This window comes from Dunckerocampus dactyliophorus, chromosome 10 (genome assembly GCF_027744805.1).
Source record: "Dunckerocampus dactyliophorus isolate RoL2022-P2 chromosome 10, RoL_Ddac_1.1, whole genome shotgun sequence".
NCBI lineage: Eukaryota > Metazoa > Chordata > Actinopteri > Syngnathiformes > Syngnathidae > Dunckerocampus > Dunckerocampus dactyliophorus.
Window position 1 is genome coordinate 11732724 of NC_072828.1, and position 21445 is coordinate 11754168.

General features: G+C 40.4%; 1 protein-coding gene across 6 annotated transcripts in view; it reads right to left on the reverse strand.

Moving 5' to 3' along the window:
• Window positions 1–21445, reverse strand: part of kita (KIT proto-oncogene, receptor tyrosine kinase a) — a 40354-nt gene that overhangs the window by 3075 nt on the left and 15834 nt on the right. For 3 of the 6 annotated variants that reach the window (XM_054790099.1, XM_054790096.1, XM_054790094.1), the window contains 12 exons: window positions 20114–20220; window positions 19910–20036; window positions 17284–17388; window positions 15621–15731; window positions 15370–15511; window positions 11669–11787; window positions 11446–11576; window positions 7140–7262; window positions 4004–4039; window positions 2872–2983; window positions 2689–2788; window positions 249–354 (listed from right to left, as the gene is read on the reverse strand). In XM_054790099.1, coding sequence (XP_054646074.1) covers window positions 249–354; window positions 2689–2788; window positions 2872–2983; window positions 4004–4039; window positions 7140–7262; window positions 11446–11576; window positions 11669–11787; window positions 15370–15511; window positions 15621–15731; window positions 17284–17388; window positions 19910–20036; window positions 20114–20220 — 1319 coding nt within the window. The remainder of the gene's footprint in view (window positions 1–248; window positions 355–2688; window positions 2789–2871; window positions 2984–4003; window positions 4040–7139; window positions 7263–11445; window positions 11577–11668; window positions 11788–15369; window positions 15512–15620; window positions 15732–17283; window positions 17389–19909; window positions 20037–20113; window positions 20221–21445) is intronic. The other 3 variants (XM_054790098.1, XM_054790097.1, XM_054790095.1) reach the window with 2 other exon arrangements.

A 21445-nucleotide genomic window follows, 5' to 3' on the forward strand; every position in this document is an offset into this window, starting at 1 on the left:
CTTGCTGTACTGCTGTTTACAATGAACTCATCAGCAGTATTACTGCCGGCTGAGCCGTTTGCTCCTTACCGTTGTTACAACATTGGCTCTGTTGCTGCTGTGTGGTGCCCTTGGTAATAAATGACAAGGAGCAATGTTTTCCTTTCCACTTTGTGATGCACTCCAAATCATCATTCAAGTTCAAAAATGAAGATGACCCAACACCCCTTTCCATTTAGAGTCCCAGGACGCTGTACAATGTAACCTACATGCTTGGTGGCGTCAGACAGCTGCTGTTCGATCCTCTCCACGACCTTCCTGAAGGAGGGTCTCTTGACGGGCTCGGCGTCCCAGCAGGAGTGCATAATCTGATACCTGTGGAGCACATGCACGTCATTAGCGTACAGGGTTTCCCCTAGGGTTTTCTGAAGCTGTGGTGGTGGGCTGCATGGGACTGCCGCTGCTGCGTCGGCAGTTATTTTTGTTAGGACACGTAACAATTTTTTAACGACTTCAGTATTTATTTATTAACTTATTTATTTAACGTTGTTCAACAACCAGCAGAACATGAACCAAGAACATTGCAAAACTGTTCATTTAACGGCAAAGTTGCTGAGAGCACTTAAAGTGAGAGCCTAAAATGTAGAACCTCTTTTTGTTACCTGACCTATCTAGTCCAATACTATGTGACTATTAGTACAAAAGTACATTTTGGACTATTTGACACAAACCTAAATTTAATTTGATGCATGTTTTAGAGTAAAACTGATACATGAGAAATTAATTGTTCATTACTATATGTTTTAGTTAAAAAAACACAACTAACAAAACAAAATAATTGTAATAGTTTTGCTATAGAAATGCGTCCTGTATAAAGACTATAAACTGAGAGTCCAGGGTTATGATAGAATAGGTGTATTCAACTTGCAGCATTATTTACTTTGACAAAAAGAAAGGAGAGGTGACCTATTTTATTTAACATTTAAGTGTAGTACATTTACAAAGTACATCTCCACTCAGTGTGCTCATTTGTCCTTAAATACAGGTGTCATGTTTGAATAGAACACTTGTAAAAATACTAAGAGGTGAAGCAAATATTCTTTGGTGAACTACTCAACATCAGCTGGTGAGCTACTGCAAGAATATCAGCTACCTGTTGGAGACTGCTGTGATAGCATCACTGTCTAAAGCTGGACATACTACGTGTTTGTTACCAATTCACACACACATCTAGTGTTTTGAAGACAAGCCATACTATTATAATGATAACAAGAGAGCAAGGTTGTTAAGTGACACTTTAAAAAGTAAGTTAGCATGAATGTAATGCATGAATGCAGTGCAAATGGGTAAAAGACACCAGAAAGTCAAATGAGATTGAAACGTGAGCGCTCACACACATGTTGGCAAAGATAGGCTTCGCATGTGCCAAGCTGTCAATTGAATTCACATTTTACAACCTATTTTTTATTTGCATGATAACGAGGAAAACAGTGAGCGTCAACGCAAGACGCGACACGGCGGACAAGTGATTCCGGTGCATGTTTTTCAAAATAAAGCGCAATATTTTATGTTTTCAAACTAATTGTGGTCAATGTGTGTGTAAATAATAAGCTATATGTGTATCTATATAGCATATGCAGTATATACATTTATACAATAGATTGCTTAACATTGTTTTCAAGTTAATTTTCAAGGTGAAGCGGCTTTCATTTTGTAGTGGCGGTCTGTCAGGATCAATTACATGTAGCGGAAACCCTGGCGTAACGGCAAAACTTCGTGACTAAGGCCCATTTTATTGAATACTATTTGCTATTTTACTGTGTTAAAATGAATGCTGCTCAAAAGTTCCTTCAAGTAATGAAATTCGTGGTGGCCCAAGACATTCTGCACAGTACTGTAGCTGAAGTGAAACTGCTGCAAATACTATATGGACTTTGATAGAAAAAAACGCACAGAAATAAACTAATCTGAAAGTGTGCAGCTGCCTGGAAATGGCCACACACACACACACACACACACAATGCTGTGGAGCGTCCCAGAGCGCCACTTTGCCACAACTCCAGATCATCCTGAATGTGTAACAGCACGTCATAATCACAGTTCGGTACGTACCGTGTCCATGTTTTACCAGGAAGGCAAACTGTTCCCAAACAGGAGACTTTAACTATGCAAGAGGGTTTTCGAGCTCTGGCTTCTCAATGATACTATCGTGAGCCAAAGGCTGGGCTTGACTGTGTTTGTTTACCATGCCTTGGTAGGTGACGCTGCTGCTTTAATTGGCATCCGAGTTCAAATGTGCGCAGACGTTAGGTCTTGCACTGAGGTATTTACAGTTGCCACACATTTTTTTTCCTGAGGACAAAATGAGTCATGTACTGTATTTCGGGAGAGACACTCAATACTCAATTGTTTAAAGTAGTCGTTTTAATTGAGACATGGCGCCTGTTAGGGTGGAAGCAACTCTTTGAGGGGAATAGCGCCATTCAAAATGAATGATTTTTTTAATAGCTTATACGGAGTAGTGTTTTTGTTTTTTTTCATGAGCGTGTGTGGTCTTTTTACTTTTATTTACAGCAGAAAAAGTTAGCAATTTAGATGCTTGTCGAGCAGCCAGTACAACAGGATGAGAGTGGGACGTCATAAGATCTCATATTTCTGGATACTCTTCTTCGCTTTTCAACAAAAACACTTCTTCCTCCCAAAACTTACATTTCACTGGGTGCAAACTCCGGGGACTCCAGCCTGTAACCTTCTTTAATCATCTTGTAGAACTTGGCGTCCACTGGCATTCCAGGATAAGGACTGTTTCCTGAGCATGAAAGATTCAGTTTCACAAGAGCGGCCCAGGGAAATACATACATAAATTCAGTAGATAGATGGGCGCATACACACCCAGTGAGAAGATCTCCCACAGCAGGATGCCGTACGACCACACGTCACTCTCAAACGTGTACACGCACTCAAAGATGCTTTCCGGAGACATCCATTTGACCGGGAGGCGAGCCTGAGATGAAAGAAGACAAAAATTGGGGAATTTTATATATATATTTTTTTATGTTGTGGTTAAAACTGCCAAAAACAAACAACAGGAAAAAATCCATTCATGGTGAATTACTGCACTTTTATTGACCGGGTCTCTGAAGACACATGATGATCTGGGAAGCAGCCCAGGCGCAAATAAATCAAGATAAGACAAGACAAGTGTCCAAAACTAGATGATACTTTTAACCAAAAAATGACAAAAATCTCACAGCTTGACAAAGACATACTTATGGTGATTTAATGGCAATTTGATATAACCTTATTTAGCCTATGAAGAAGGGTGGACTATTAAAAACAGCTTGAAGTAAGAGGTTGCACAAAGTTTTCATCCCCATTTGCTGGTTGGCTACTTCTGTTAGTTTAGTAAGCTCATCAACCAGATAGCTAGTTACAAAAAATGTGCTGTTTCAAGTAGGGTGTTTATTTATTATAGTTGAGGACACACTTACTTACCTAAACAGTTGTCACCATGATGGAGTGCAGATGTTTTGATCACCATAGTTAGCTTATTAATTAGCTAGCTAGCTAGTTGAAAAAACAAGGCATCTATTTGAGGTAGCGAACAATGCAATGAGAGATTAATTGAATTTGTGACCCTATTAGGTCACAAAACAGGTGGAAATACTGTATATGAATTGGGGCATGGTGTGTATTATAGTGGAGGCCATTATTTTATCTGTGAGTATGGGGCAGCGCAGGGTTTTGACACCATTTGTTTGTTGGTTAGTAAGCTAATAAGGGCGCGAGCTGGCCCGTTAGCAGAGGTGGAGAGTAACAAATTACATTTAATCACGTTACTGTATTTGAGTAGTTTTTTAAATGTAATTGTACTTTTTTGAGTAGTTTTTCAAAAATGTAATTTTACTTGAACTTAAGTATGTTTTGTTTGAAGTATTGTACTTTGCTACATTTTCAATCACATCCCTTACTGAGAAAAAAAAAAAAACACAAGTGGGGAGAAAATGATGCAAAAACACGTCACCTGCCATGAATGATGGGTAGGAGAACCTGGCTGACGCTAAAATGATATTAAAGATGGAGACAGACATAGTCAGACAATAGCAGTGACGACCCACCTAAATACCAAACATGTCGAATTTTGCAAAGGCGGAACTCAAAGGAAATGCCAACACATTTAGGAGACCAGATTTGCTTCACGTTTGTGTTTGCCCAGCGAGACCGAACAAGCAGCGTAAAAAAACTCCACATCAAACCTGGCAAACATGTCACGGTAAGTTTTATAGTTTAGTCAGAGACACTGTGCACTAATGTGCACCAATTAGCCAAAAAGACCTTGTAGTACGGCACTGCAAATGTTAGCACTAGCAACCTGCTGATATTTATTTATTATGCTAACGCTCTCGTACCTGACATGATCAGAAATAGAGGTAGCAGCAAAGAAGCATCCCCACATCTAATTACATACAATTCATTATGTCAGAGTAGAATGAATAAATGAACTGTACCTGCTCTACTTTACCATATCAAGGCAATAAAATGATGCTGAACAGCGAAGTGCATTTATGTGTGTAAAGCAGCAAAATTCAAATCCATGCCTTAGCTCTGTGTCATTAAAAATGAATTGCTCAATGAAAATTTGATTGGGAAATGAAAACGACAATCTGTGTGAATATAAATAACGCATATGACGTCAAATAGAATTACATGATAAGATAACCAATATTGTCCAACTCTCAATTTTCCGATTCCAATATTAACCGACACCGATATGTGTAACATCGCCTGTGGAAAGCGCAAAGGAGGTGGGTTTGGACTGTATGTGAACAAACTGTGGTGTCATGCTGGCCATGTGAACATTAAAATGTCCACCTATACAGCATTTTTTAAATATCGTTTTTCATTATCGGGAAAACAACCTGATACCGATATCTACGTATCACATTTTTATGTCAATATCGGTGGGCCGATATTATCGGACGTCCCTAGTGCCAACCAGCGCTAACCAGAGTTCTTTTTGGATGAAATGTCTGAACTCCCCCATGAATCTTCGAATGACATAAACTTTTTTATCAACTTTACAATGAGTTGATCACAGATCTATTCTGTTTACTTTTGAAAAGCTCATGAAAAAGCATTTCCACATATGCTGTTTATGTGTTAGTGAGTGTGAGATGCTGCAGGCACTTAAACATGCACTGGGTGCAGAATATCAACAACTTGTAAAAGTTTTGTCCATGTGCTATGAGTCTCTGCTACCATATTAGCACTAGTATACTTTTCTGCCTCAATGTTGGTGTAAGCTATTTATATGATTTATGATTTTATCTATTTTTTTAACGCAGTAAACAGGATGTAGTGCAAAGCGCTCTTGTTTTGAAGGCCGGAAATGTGTTGTGTGGGTTGACAAGGTCTCTTGACTTTTTCTAAACAAGACGCGAATAAGCATCCGTGGACGTCCTGAAACCCTCCGTTACATTGGCATGAGACAGGCATCATTTATTGTTTGACCTCCGTGATTCTCACTGCTTAGAGGAAGTCCGACGTTGCGCACGGAAGACGGGGGACTGTTATTTCTACACCATGAATCTGGAGGTGTTTAATCATTATGTTGCAAGTTGCACTGACTGCTCTTTTTTTATGAAGTTAAACCAAACTTTGCAGCAGCTTGTTCTTCGTTGGTGTTCACGTTTATCACTTCCGTGCGGCAGACAGGGCAAGAAAAGTAGGAATCAAAATTTGAACGACATGGGAGAATCGAAATGTTAGTCCCGGTTCTTATCGACGCTCGAGACTCGATGCCCAACTCCAGTTATGTCACAGTAGTCTGATATATATTTTGGTTCATTTTGCCAGAATCCACAATTTCTGCCAGCTTCAGTGCTTGTTGACACACTCTACACTCCGTACTTATTTCACTTTTATTAATGTTGTATTTTTTATCAAGTTCATAAAGATATTCCCTTCATCAAAAACAACCAGTTTGAGATTTATATCTCCTTGTCCTTTTTGCACTACACAGGAGAGACCCCTCCCTCCTGCTCTTAAAAAAGTAACTACTCGTAATTACTTTTTTCACATGCTTTGAACCCTGCTGCTTTGATAATGATGCGGCTAGTTATGGCTAAAAGAACTACAGTTCCCATCATGCTTCAAGTGCTGAAACCGAAAGTGGTGTATTTTAGTGTATAAGCTAATATCACATTTGCTGTATGGCATTTACGAGTAGACGAGACACTCAGTGATTAATTTGAGCATGGCATTTTCAGAGTTAGTTACAATTAGTTGTCAGTATGATCCAGTTCAGAGGTTTTGGTCACCTTTAGTGAGGTAATAAGCTAGTTAGTTTCTTTAAAACATTCTATTTAAAGTAGGGCATTTATTTATTCCAGTGGACAATGCACTTTACCTTCTTTAGTAGAAGATTACAAACAGTTGCAGTTACATTACAAACACTTTTGATCACCATGGTTTGTTAGCGAGTTGGTTAGTCCGCTCATTCATTAACTAGCCAGCTAGTTAGACAAACGGAGGCATCTATTTGAAGTTGGGTTTTTATTTAGCAAAGCATATGTGGATGAGTAGAAACAGCTCTCAATATAATAACTAATCAAGGTTATGTTTTTCATTTGTTATTTAGTTAGCTGGGTATTTAGCTAGTTTAAGAAAAGTAGTCTTATATTCAAGGTTACAGTGCAGATGTTATGTTTTTTTTACTTAGTTAGCAGGATTTTGCAAATGCTGTAATTTTTCAGAACACATATTAAAGGAGCGGTACATAGCCCAAGGAAGAACTTGTTGAACAGTAAAACGTGGTAAAGGATAACAGTTCATATTTGGGAGGAGATACTGTAGTTACTCATTCTATTCATGTTAAACCACATACGTTGAATGGACTTCTTGGTGTTGGTTTAAGACTATTCACCCTGGGCAAAGCGACCCATCGTTATGCAAAAGTTCACCTGATGGACACACTTTGGAACAAAATATGGCCATGTGGTCACCTCCCAGGTGATACCAAAGATTTAAATATGGAGACTCTATGTAATGTGTATTAACCGCCCCTACATGACAGGAGTGGAACGGTGTGTCGGCATGTCATGTCATGTAAAGATGATAGAAAAGAGGTTATGTTAGGGTTTTCCTGGCTGCACACTCACGTTGCCTTTGACCACATAGTTGTAGTCTGTGGTGATGTCGCGTGCCAGGCCAAAATCACAAATCTTTGCCACCCGTCCTTGAGTCAGCAGTATGTTCCTGGCTGCCAGGTCTCGGTGGATACACTGAGAATAAAGCACAGCACTAATGAGACACCTTCTATGCATGACTGTTGGACAGTGTTGTTTTTCCAGCTCGGCGTCGGTGCCGACACTCGACTCTGTAACAGCAATACGCAGGCGTGTTTGGCCACAGGATCTCTGGCTCTGCTGGCAAATTAAATTTTCACCAGCACGCTGCAACATGCTCTTTGGATACGCTTACTGGCGGTGGAAACAAGAGCCAATCTTTGTGTAAACAGGGATGACAGAAATCCGATAAATCAAGAGTACAATCACCACAAAAGTACTGCGATTAATTACAGGAAGTGGAAACACAGTAATCCCTCTTTTTTGCTGTCAATTGGTTTCATACGCGACCGTAATAAGTGAATTTCTGTGAAGTAGGATTCCTTCTTCATAAATGGAATATTTTCAGAGTTATGGCATAGAAAACCTGTTTACAACCTTCTAAATGCATTTTTTGTAAACATTATTAGAGCCGTTCAGCCATGAAATAACACCCGTATAGTCACCTTTACATTCATATTATCCAACATAGTAGATATAATCAGAGAAAATAAGCCATTTAAGGTATAAATAAAACTCAAGCTTGTGCGTGTCGCAGTAAATGTGTACTTGTGCTAGTAGAAGAGCAGAAGGGAATGATGTAGGATTTTCAGAGTTTAATTTTTACCTTGTCGTGGGTTATGGCCATAGCAGTAGCCCGTGATAATATAATGATGATGATTATTATGTTGTTATTATGCCTGTTGTACCTGCAATAAAAGCTTGTTTGCAGCGATAACGTCTGGTGCTACATTTAGCCATTTTTCTAGCCATTTATACCTGGAAATGTTTAATTTAGGTAAAAATATATATTGCTTAAATATGCATATTTTTTTGACCAATATTAGGCTGATATTATCGAAACAAAAACGAAACAGCATCTATGCCGCGTCTCCTCATTAGGGTCGCGGGGATAGGCTGGAGCCTATCCCAGCTGACTTCGGCCGAGAGGCGGGGTTTACCCTGGACTGGCAGGGCACATATAGACAAACGACCATTCACACTCACATTCATACCTATGGACAATTTAGAGTCTCCAATTAACCTAACATGCATGTTTTTGGAATGCGAGCATCTTCGTCACATGCACAAGAACGCACAGACGACAGTGTGCAGGAAAACGGCGGGAGACAAATATAACGCCGAGCGTTTTGTGAAGTCAGATTTTTTTGAGCTGGCATTTTTGTGATGCAAATGTATTAATCTTTTGAACGCATATTGTTTTGAGAAGCCAAACTCTTTACTTAATTGTCCCTAGCAACTAAGCAGAACTACATTCTTCATCACAGAAATCTGACCAGAACTGGACTGAGGAGACCAAGTGGGGAGTAAGTCGCTGTTAATGGACTACAATGCTGATGGGGATGTCATACAACTTCATGTCAAAAAATGCGAACTATCCCTTTAAGCTGAAATTGACATACGGTACATGGTTGTCGACATTAAATCAGAGAGCCAAAGGGGTCATTTCTATGACAACTCGGGGCAATTTATGTCGACATGTTGTGATATTGTTAACTTCCTCATTATTGCTAAGCAGCAACTATTGTCTGGTTGCATTAAAATGTGCCCATCGTGACTTCCTGTTCAGTGCAAGGTAAGCTGCAAAATAAAAGCATCCTACAACTAACAAAATAGACCCATAATTTTTTTCCCCATTGTATTCAAAACATACGATTTAAATTTGCTCTGTCAGATGAGAGTATAAAATATATGAAAACAGAGAAATCAACATAAAAATAGAGGGAAGCAATGTCAACACACTGGCTTGAGGTAAAAAAAATTCCTGTAATAAAGCCCATTCTCCTTATGTCGCCAGTCAAAGTCACAAGTAAATATAAAAGCACTGGCTAGTTAAATTTTCGGTTATGTTGACAGCCGCTTGAGTGATGATGTGAGTCAGCCAGTCCATGGGGCATCGGAATAAACAGGTTCCACTGTACAGGTGGTCATCAGTCAACAAACAAATTCCATTCCTACAAATGTGATAAATACATTTTTGTTTCAGTGTAAATCTGAACTTAATACCTAAATTCTAGCAAAATTAACACAAAATTAAAATTAATTATTATTAAAAGAGAACAGCTCCTTATTTTTATCCCTGTGGTTGTCTTACACACTGGAAGGTGTGTTGCAAGGTAGGGAGGACGTGTCAGTCATGACACCACTACACTACTTAGTTATCACTGTCCATTTCATAGTAGAAGATCCTGTCACAAGAATACACTCTAAAGACCATTTGAAAAATTATAAGAATTTACATTTTGCACTATTTCATCTTAAGGAGCTGATAAGAAGAGCTTAAAAATGCAAAAAGAAGAAATGGGAGTGAGACCAAAAAAAACAAACTGAGTGAGCAATTTTTTGCATACCAGCATTAAAGAGAAGTAGGCTGTACGCGGTCGGATTGTTGAGCTGCATAAGCAATGTCTCTCGCAGCGCACCCTTGCTGCTGAGGTTGGATACGGTAAGAGTCATTTGGAACTTCTTCAAACATCCCGAGGGTTATGGAACAAAAAGATCAAGTGGTAGACCCAAAAAAATGTCACCAGCCCTGAGCCGCAGGATCCCATTGGCTGTCCATCAAGACGTAGGACGTAGGACCATCCTCGGTACAATTGAAGGTTGTTACTAGTGCCGATTGCAGTCCTATAACCATCAAACGGCATCTGCAAGAGGAGGCTTTTAAGAAGAAAAAAGCATCTTCACTCGCCTTGTCTCCTTTAACGCCATAAAATTGGCCTTTCGGAATTTACACAAGAGCACCAAACATGGGACATGGAAAGGTGGAAGAAAGTTTTATTCTCTGATGAGAAAAAATGGAACCTTGACGGTCCTGATGGCTTCCAATGTTACTGGCATGACAAGGAGATCCCACCTGAGAGGATTTCTACACGGCACAGTGAAGGGGGCGCCATCATGAACTGGGCAATGGAACAATAAATGGAACAAGGGAGCTTCAGGTTGTGCAGGGGCGTCAAATGGCAGCTGGTTATGTGGAGATGTTGCGGGGGCATCCGTCATGACTGAAGGCCCTCGTCTGTGTGGTAATGACTGGCTTTTTCAACAGGACAACGCTGCAGTTCACAATGGCCGCCTGGCAAAGGACTTCTTCCAGAGGAATAACGTCACTCTTTTGGACCATCCTGCGTGTTCCCTTCGTATCAAATCCAACTGAGAACATTTGGAGGTGGATGAAAAGGGAAGCTTGCAAAAATGGCCATCAGTTCCAGACAGTGGATGCCCTCAGTGAAGCCATCTTCACCACCTGGAGCAACATTCCCACATTCCTAGCCTCCTGGAAGCACTGGCATCAAGCATGCCCAAACCAATTATTCAGATGATTAACAAGAATGGTGCAGCTACTCATTACTGGCTCCTTTTTTGAACATTTTTTTTTGTAGGGGGTTTCAGGTTTTTTTTAGCTATTGTCTTAAACCTGATGAACAGCCTGTTTCGCTTTAGTGTGAGTTTGCAATAAATTGCTTACTCAAAATGTTTTTTTGACTTTGATCCAACAGTGCAAAATGTAAATTCTTGCAATTTTTCAACTGGTACTTCAAATTTCGATCAGAAGTGTACCATCTTTATCCTTGATGATGGTCGTGGTGCGGGACAGAGCATGCAGCCAATGTTGATTTCTCCACTATGCATTTTTCAGTGTCTAATTCCACTTCATTTCACTTATTTGGCGTGCTGCCCCAAGAAGAGCCTGCCTCACACATGGGAGACATATGTAGGTTCAAATTAAATAGTTAACTAAAAAGAACAAAAGTGATGTTGTCCTTCCTCAGTGTAACGAGCGTTCCTATATACTGTATTACTCTGTGTACGTATCCTTCCATCTCGCACACATACTGTAACTGGTTCTCTTTAACATTATTAATAATTTATTGGAGCGTGTTCATAACCATGTCGTAACACAGAATGTCGTAAGATGAGGACCACCTGTATTTTAATTTCCAAGCGCAATCTTTGTATTAAAATCAAACAGGGGGTTATAATGATTGTGTGCGACATTAGAGGCTGCTTTGGGAGTAGTAGCAAACCTTGGTTATTATTTAGTTACCTAATTTAATAAGAGGTGTGTCCTAATTTTGTATTGTGGACATTCATAATTATACCTAATCAAGTAACTCACATTCTTGGAGGCTAAGAATTCCATCCCTTTGGCCACTTGGTAGGAGAAGCTGAGAAGGTCTTCAGTATCAAGAGACAGACCGTCGTCGTCAAACATTTCTTCCTCGCTGTCTCCTCCAGTGTGGGAACCACCTGAAAGAGGAAGTAAAAATGGCGTTAAACTTTGCTTCGGATGTTTTCCATTGCAAGTTCGAAGGGACGAATTCAAAGAGTGTCCGACTCACCTTTCCGGAATGAGCTCCTCTTCTCACCGGAAGAAGATGGTGATGATGATGATGGCGGCGGCGGCGGCGGTTTGCCAGCGGCAGAAGGCCTCATGCTCATGTAGCCGTTCAAGCTGTTGCTGCGAGGAGGAGGAAAGGAGCAGTCTGAGAAGGAGCCCACGTGCAAACACCCTCCTCCTACGCACGTTCTGGATAGTAAATACCACTTGGCTATTTCCTCAAGCTCACACTAAACACTCTGGAGGCTAGGATCACACTCCAGGCCTTCACGCTCGATTCACATTATTTTCTCATTTGTGTGTGTAGGTGTTCACATCACTTTTAAAATATAACCTATTTTTGACTTAAAAGGATGCGCAACAGGACGACGTACTGTAGTGCCCTGTCCACATAGAAGTCCATCAGTTTTGCTGGTTAGATTACACAGAGTTGATATTATCATGATAACTAGGGATGAGCCAGATACTCGTTTTAGATGAGTATCCGTTACGGATAACAAAGTACCAGCATGAAACGAGTACAGCTCGTCATTATCCGCAATCGTGATGAAGGGAAATCCTCATTTGGGTAACTACTTATGTATTCACTCTTCACGGTCTATGATTGGCTAGTCACACACAGCGACTACCCCTCCCTAGACAGACTCCCTACTGCCAGAGAGAGGACTATGCGGTGCATTTGACACCACTGCGGACAGGTTTTTTTTTAGGTTTTCCTCAGCTCAGCTTGTATCTAAAGTTACTAAGTGAACTTGTTTCGTTGCGTACGCGGTGCATTTTGACAAGACCAGTGGCGATTGCTCAAAGACTGTAAGGGAAGCTTAGCTTCCTCTAAAATGTCCCCAAAAAAGTGGTGAAATATGTACTGCTGTGTGTACATTTCATTGACTAAATATGCAATACAGTACCTTCATCTTTTGTTCAGAATCAGCCACTTATCACAGGTAACTCTCATTCATGCCCGCAGCATCACGGCGATTTTACACAGTCGGACGCTGTGCGTCTATTGACTTCGATGGAGTAGCGTAAAGTGGGTTGTTCCGCAGCGTGAAGCTGGACGGTCATTGGATAAATTCTGGACTTTGTCCCGCCCATCAGACGCTGAGCATTTTTGGGGGTCTATGGGGCAGTGGACTGGCACGGACGCTTGGCTTCTGCATGATGATTGGATGATCTGTCTGAGGTGGAATCCCTTTTTGATTGACAGTGAAATGAGTGAATCAGCGATCTTAAAGTATAAACCATTTTCCTAGTTTTTCATTCCGTTGTTCTGAAGTGATCCGGCGACTTTACCGATCCCCAGTGAGTTTGTCTTTGTTAAAAACGACTAGCGTTGTGTTTGACGACTCGCTTCTGTCACTCTGTGGTTGCTTTTCCCAATGAGCAGTGGCAGCTGCGGAGCTCAGTGGTGTGTGTGTGCTCTGTGGTGTATCATCATTATGATTAATGAAACAAAAAGTAGCAAAACAAAATGTACAAATTTTCAGGACCTCATGGCTTACACTCACTTACACTTATATAAACATCTCAATATTTGCCAACAATAACACGACTGTGTCATAATTGATATGTATCGAAAATAACAATCAACGATATATCACAATATTGATGTGACACATACTAAAAACAGGGTATATTATATATCAACGCTATATACGAGGTAGTGTTACTATACAGTATATTTTGATATTGCTTTTTACACGCCAAAATTTTGCGTACATTTTCCAGTTAGCGTACAATATGATGTGCGTCTTGTTGTGTTATTAATACACTGCATGAGTGTGTTCTTAGTGTGTTCCAACTGTGGTCTTAATGTATTTTTACCACAAACGTCCTTGTTAGCATAGCTTGCATAGATTGAAGTCAAGTAGGCCGCCCGTCGATGATGTCATCAGCGGTTGACTCTGAATAATGTTAACACAAACACTTTTTAAAATAATTTTACATGCATAAAACCATTGTAAATACATATAAATGATGAATGAAAGGGATACATGAACATTTGAAGTTACTTTTACCTTCATTGAAGACGCGACTGTTCCCAAAGACACGACGTGGCAGCGAGACACCACACGGACACCACCTTCCTGATTTGTCATGAGTTGTTCTTCAGTTCAACAGTGTTTCGCACCTTCTTTACCAAAATGGTGGCACTTGTAACTTTCTTTGACTCCATTTTGGGTTACAGTATTGAGGTGAGAAACGCCATTAAATTCAAGAAAAACATGAAGGCAGTGTCTGTGTGGTGTCTCACTGCCACAACGTGTGTTTGGGAACCGTCACGTCAAGAATCATGTCTTCAATAAAGGTACTGTAAAGGTAAACTTAAATGGCTGTTTATCCCTTTCATTCATCATTTATATGCATGTGGACTTATTTTCTGCATGTAAAACTATACATGTGATTTGTGTTAACACATTTGGCTTTGTGGAACAGATAAATTGAATTTACAGTGACGTGAGGAAGTGTTTGCCCCCTGCCTGATTTATTTTTTGCAAGTTTGTCGCACTTAAATGTTTATAATGTTTGTTTTTAAATGTTTGTTAAATGTAAACAAATTTAAATATTAGTCAATGACAACACAACTGAAATGAAACTTTGTATTATTAATGGTGAAAAAAAATCCAAACCTACATGGCTCTAATTGCCTCAGTTAAGGTCAGTGTTCATGACTCCACCATAAGAAAGACACTGGATAAAAACGGCCTGGAAGGCAGAGTTCCAAGACGAAAACCACTGCTGAACAAAAAGAACATTAAGGCTTGTTTAAATTTTGCCAGAAAACATCTTCATAATCCCTAAGACCTTTGGGAAAAACACTCTGTGGTCTGACGAGACAAAAGATGAACTTTTGGAAGGTGTGTGTTTCATTACATCTGGCAGAAAAGTAACGCCGCATTTCAGAATAAGAACGTCATACCAACAGTAAAATATGGTGGTTGTAATGTGATGGTCTGAGGCTGTTTTGCTGCTTCAGGACCTGGAATACTTGCTGTGATAAATGGAACCATTAATTCCACTGTCTACCAAAACATCCTGAAGGAGAATGTCCAGCCATCTGTTGGTGACCTCAAGCTGAAACCAACTTGGGTTCTGCAGCAGGACAATGATCCAAAACACACCAGCAAGTCCACATCTGAATGGCTGAAGAAAAACAAAATGAAGACTTTGGAGTGGCCTAGTCAAAGTCCTGACCTGAATCCTATTGAGATGCTGTGGCATGACCTTAAAAAGGCGCTTCATGCTGGAAAACCCTCCAATGTGGCTGAATTACAACAATTCTGTAAAGATGAGTGGGATAAAATTCGTCTACAGAGCTCATTGCAAGTTATTGCAAATGCTTGATTGTAGTTGTTGCTGCTAAGCGTGGCCCAACCAGTTATTAGGTTTAGGGTGCACTTTTTTCCCACAGGGCCATGTAGGTTTGGATTTTTTTCTCCCTTAATAATTAAAAGTTTAATTTAAAACTGCATTTTGTGTTCAGTTGTGTTGTTGTCATTGACTAATACTTTAATTTGTTTGATCATCTGAAACATTTAAGTGTGACAAACATGCAAAAAAATAAGAAATCGAGAAGGGGGCAAATACTTTTTCACACCAATGTACATTTTCTTATGAGAAAAATAGATTTGTTTAGCATCCGTTAGCCTTTCCAGATCGAATTAATGACCACTCTACTCGGAATGCTGTATAACAACTGACCCCGCAGTTTCTCTCTGCGACAGGATGTTCCGATAGTAGCTATCTTCCTCCATCTTGGAGAAGATGAAAGATTCTCTCTTCCTGCGCAGAAAGTTAAGCAGGTCACCAAAGCAGCAGTACTCTGTAATCACCAGTGTGGGGCCTGCAGCCACAGACACACAAAAAAGTCACAGTTAATTAAAACGACCACAATGATCCCATAACGGCTTGGTTCCCCACTTTAAATAAGAATAACAGGAACTCCAACACACCTCCCACAGTGCAAGCTCCCAGCAGGTTGACGATGTTCATGTGGTTGCCCAAGTAGCTGAGCACCTTTAGTTCAGACATCAGGGCCTCCTTCTCAGTGGCATGAGCGCTTGCTGCAGAAGAATAATAATAAGGGGAACGTCAGAAGGTCAAGTTGAATTCCTTATTACACGATCAAGTCTCAGAGGTCCCACAATCACATATTGGAAGTGTGTTGTCCAAAACCTAGCCTTGATGCTTGATTAACGTTGTTTCTGACAGCGCGAGTGACTCCAAGAAGCGCTATTGGACATTTTATCCACGTTTTACAAATACAATGTACCTCGTACATGTACAGTACTGTAACTTGTCCAACATAATAGGTGCCATATATAACATACAACAACATATCCATTACAGTGGGACAGGAGGACACAAACGTTAGCAACGCTAGCATAGCGATGTGGGCTATGGTGCTTATAGTCACATTTGAACAGCCGCATCATACTACCTATTCACTGAAGATAACAAAATGATCACATTTGACTGACAGTTGGCAGAGTACCAGGCTGCATTTTCATACATGTAATGAAGCCTGCTGTTTTTTGGGGTTTTTTTTCCAAAGCTGTATACACGGAGTGGGCTCATCTAGCTAGGGGTGGGTCAGAGGCGGTATCATGTCCGTGAGGAAGGAATGAGCATTTGAGCGCCTCTTCTCTCAAAAGTGGAGCAAACAACATCTCATCTCACGTTTGGTGATCATAAACCGGCTCTCTGCACACATACATTACAGTCACTTACTGTCAATAAAAAGTCACTCTTGCATAAAAGGGGGCCTAAAAAATGTGTCTATTAATTGATGCGACAGTTAAAAATAATGTTTTTTTATTAATATGGTTGTAGATGCGTTCTATGTGGTGTTTGCATGTTCTCCCCGTGCATGCGTGGGTTTTCTCCGGGTACCCTGGTTTCCTCCCACATTCCAAAAACATGCATGTTAGGTTAATTGCTGACTCTAAATTGTCCATAGGTATGAATGTGAGTGTGAATGGTTGTTTGTCTAAATGTGCAGTCCAGGTTGTACCCCGGCTTTTTCCACCAAGTCAGCTGGGATAGCCGCCAGCATACCCCCGCGACCCTGGTGGGGATAAGTGGCATAGAAAATGGATGAATGGATGGGTTGTAGTTGCATGATAGCATCACAATAAGTGCTGTTTCTAATAGTTTGGGTCAGTAACTGGCCATATAGTTGTACCACCATACCACGATAATTGATGTAATAGAAGATAACAATCTACATTGCGGTGTCTATGTAAATGAAGAAAAGAAAATACATAGAGATATATTAATATGAAAAGTGCAAAAAGGTACTTAGCAATGTCAATATTTTGTCTTTAAATGAGAAGAAACGTACAGTATGTTAAGTGTATCAACAAAGTCAATTTACTTTTGCAATTTGACTGTCATATTTATGATAGATTAAGTATATTTTTACCCTGACTTATTTCCATCCTTTAATTTATCATGCTCATAATCTGGTCTCTGTTTAATCAAATGCATGTGATATGTGACTCGTGTTGTTGAACCCCTGCAGGCACGTAATTCATTCACAACAGTGTCCAAACCGCACATAGCAACAGCAGCTAACTTAGCTTTAGCACATAGCAACCTCCACCTAACACGTACATTTGAGCATCTTCACCGCCACCGTGGTGACTGAGTCCGCTTTGGACAGTCCGTACGCCGTCGCTTCCACCACTTTCCCAAAGGCGCCAGAGCCCAGTGTCTTCCCTGCGGACATACAGACACAAAGTTGTTATTCCCTTATCCCACGTCACCCCCTCCCTTCCCTTCGTTTCCCTTCCACTGGCCGCCTGCCAGCATTACTGGGACAACACCAGTTGAGCCCTGGGGCTGTGTGCACAAGCACCAGGACATGCAGAATCCTGTTGGAGGAGCGCTGCTAAAAAACAACACCCAGAATATGTCAACAATATGGTGTTTGCAGTCAGGGAGTGGGGTTTCGTCATGATTAACAATGCAACTGCTTTGCTTCTTATTCCACCATGACTGGAGCCTTGCTGCCTTGTCCACATGTCCATCAAGGGATGATGTCATACTAATAGATTCATTACCCAGATGTTTATCTGATGGTTTTATCCTAATCTGACCAAGATTTCAGGCTGGAGCAACTCTGCATGAAGGGCTGTTTTTCTTTCAAGTACACATTTTACTGTATATTCAATAGAAACTACAATATTGCTTCATGTTATTTATAGTGCTCTTTTTTGCAGTATTGTCACAGTCTCTCTGTTCCTAATGGGCAATCCAAACAGTCTAGTGGGTGGGACAGACATATACAGTATAGTGCTTAACAAATCTATTCGACCCAGTGTTTTATAAGTCTGTAGGAGCCCTTTAACCAAAATGATGTGCAAATATATCATTTTAGTCAGCAATGACTTTTCAAATTGACAGTTTTAAAAACCCAAATAAATAGTAAAATACTAACTCACAAGACGTGACGGTACACGAGATTGGGTCCACAAGAATGAGATGAAATTTTAGCATTCATTTTAAGAAAAGAAAATATGACTCGACAAATAAACTTTTTTATTTAACCGAGTTTTGAAATGTTTATTTTCCCGCAAATTGACGCGGGAAATTTGCATTCCTATGGTTGCATTCCTATGGTTCTAACGTTTTTTTAAAATGCTGGCTTTTCAATTGTATTAAGGAGCAGCATTTCTTTTGCGGTGGCTTTCTGTGAACGCACACAATTTTAAGCTGTTCCGTTTGTATTTACTTTGTTGACCAAATGTCTCAGTGACAGTTGACTGTCGGGACGAAGGTTCTGCATCTGCATTTGTAGTTTTTTGTTTTTTTTTCCGAGATGGGAAAACTGGGTGGTGTGGATATGTTTGAGATGCGCAAGTTTGTTTTGTTGCCTTTTATGTTGCTACCACTTTTGAATAAATTTGGCATACTGCCTCGTTTGTGTTGCTTGCTCATTAATATTCCCACACGGGGGCTGTGGCATTTGGCTTTGCAAGCATCTTACGTTACCTTGCATTGCTCTTCACGAAGCGCCACTTTTTTGCTGTGTGTGTATGCTAGTGACCCCGCCTCCCCCCACAGAGACAAAGCGACTGTATGACTGACAAGAGGTCTCACTCTGTTAGGCATTGCTATATGAAGCATCTAGGTGCTGAACCAATGCACAGAGTGAACTCTCTTCCTGCCTGTTTGGAGGCAAGCGATGAGGAAAACAGACATGCATGCATGTGGTAATATGTGGAGGCCATTTATCGTGTGATTAATGAATTAATTTATTATTGCCACACAGTTTTTTTCTGAACGAAAAATCCCGTCATGTTTTAATCTCTATTAAATACATGATTATTTTTTGGTTCAGATGTTGTATTATAGTTATTTACTAGCATTCCTGAAAAAAAAACAAATGTTTTTCTCATAGAAAGGACAATTTAATTGTTTCAGTTATTGCTTTTTATTAACTTTTTCAGTTATTTATTTTGTAAGTTGTTTTTTTTATAATTTCATCTATAGGACAGATCATCTAATAAATATGTTAAGCGTTATATATGCCATTTCCCCCCCTCCATGGACTTTAGGCCACAAATGGATTCTGGCTGCCAACAGGAGGCAGGGCAAATGTGTGACAGGAACTGGAACAATTCTGTTGTTCTATACAGGTTGCTGAAGCTGCTAAAAGTTTTATATAGGACCACGACTGATTTGCGTTATCTGTTCTGTTCTGTAAGAGAAATTCGATTTTTAAAAAGCACTTTGAAGACTGTATGTTTCAATAGTTAGTTAAGTCACTTAAGTCCTGTAGCCGATGAAGAAGACAATTTGTAATGCTAACAACAACAAAACTTAATTTCCCTAACATCTATTAGAAAGAGACATACATGTGCATAAAGATAAAGAAAATAATTAGCAGTTTGTGCAGGCACAGCTAACTCTGCCTCAAAATCAGAAATGAATCAGATTTTAGCCAAACCGATCAGGATCAGTTCTTCTTCATGAATTACGACCCAACATGACTTAAAATCATCCCTAATTCAAAAGTGACTAGGCCCACTCCAGGCTTAACACTGGCTTCATTCAGACAGCATACGTCTATCTTTACACAGAATGACGTTTTCTTCTCATGCAGCTTACCAAAGTTTACAGTTTTGTGTCACTGGGTTCAGAAATGACACCTTCATGCTAGGGTCCAAGGCACGCGCTGCAGATCAGTGTGATAAATGTGTGACACCACTATGCCAAGAGTGGACTGGATGCTCACCAAAACGCAGGTTGTTTCTGGGAAACTCCCACTGGTGATCGTACGGTAGCTGGGTGGGGTCAATGTACACATAGTTGTTCCCGTGGATTCCTTCAATCACCTTCCACTGAACCTGGTATTTAGGTTTCTGCAAGAAAAATCAAACAATTAATGATGAGCACTCCAAATGAACATAATGTTCTTAATGGGAGGTCAAGTACCTACCTGCAGGTACTTGTAGAAGAGCATGATAAGGATCATACAGAGGACAGATGCTGCTGATACAGAGCCAATCAGCAGTGGGGTGAACAGACCGTGGGGGACAGTTCTTTCTGCAGGGATACAAAGGCAGCAGTCCATTCATGACAAGCAGAAAAAGTTTCCTATCTTTAAAGCAAGCCATTCCAATTGGCATGATTGTTGTCAAAAGCTGGCCACAATACTTTATAGTGATTGTGTTGTTCTTTGGGAAAGGGCCCAGCCTGCTGAATTGTATCCAAAACTTTGTAGGGCTGAGGAAATCTGTTCTGAACTCCTATTTCCATGCCTGGACGTGGAAACAACAGTGCGTCTGGCATTTTATCTTAGTTGCTTCAAGATGTTGACTCATCGTAAATTATTCCACACATTTGTAACATAATTCTTCCTGCTCAATTAATCGACTAATTGACTGCTCTGCTCATTCCATCACTTCAAGATTCAAGAGTTTTATTGTCACATGCATAGTAAAACCGGCAGTTATACTATGCAATGAAATTCTTGTTCTGTTCATTCTCCCACGAAAAGAAAGAAAACACAAGAAAAAGAATAAGAACATAAGAAACATAAATACCAATAAATTAAGCAACAACAACAGAAGAGACATTAATAAATATAAATACAAATAAATAAATAAAGTGCTATGAGTGTGTGCGTGTGTTGCGTGCGCCGTGTGTGAGTGCTTCGTTGAGAAGCCTGATGGCCTGTGGGTAAAAGCTGTTCGCCAGCCTTGTGGTCCTGGACTTCAAACTCCTGTAGCGTCTGCCTGACGGTAGGAGTGTGAATAATGAGTGTTGTGGATGTGTGCTGTCCTTGATGAATGTCAGTCAGCTTACAGCTGACTGACATTCAGAGCACTGGGCAGAAATCACATCGCGTCAACACCCGCCACGGGCCTTTGCGATGCTTTGTTTTAATTAAACAGTCAGAGTGTGGTGAGTTTTCGCGGCTAGTGTTGTGATCGTCAGTTGGGCGGCGGCTAATTGGCCAAAACACTGGGCATGCGCACATGATAGACAGTGGTTGGATTCGTCGGATTGGATGGAAGAAACCGGATTTGTGACTGCCCAGGGTCCTGCTGAAGCGCCATCAAGCTGCTCTTGAATCCAAAGTCTCATTAAGGCGTCTGATCCGCTAAGTTTCACCAGTGATTTTGAAAAAGTAAGTCAAATATGTTTGTTTTTTTTTTATTCATGGTTCCCCTTTCATATAATATAGCCCAGGAGTCACCAACGTGGTGGCACCAGGGAGCCCCCAACGACGATAATAATAATGTGAGAACACTAGAAAGAAATGCAT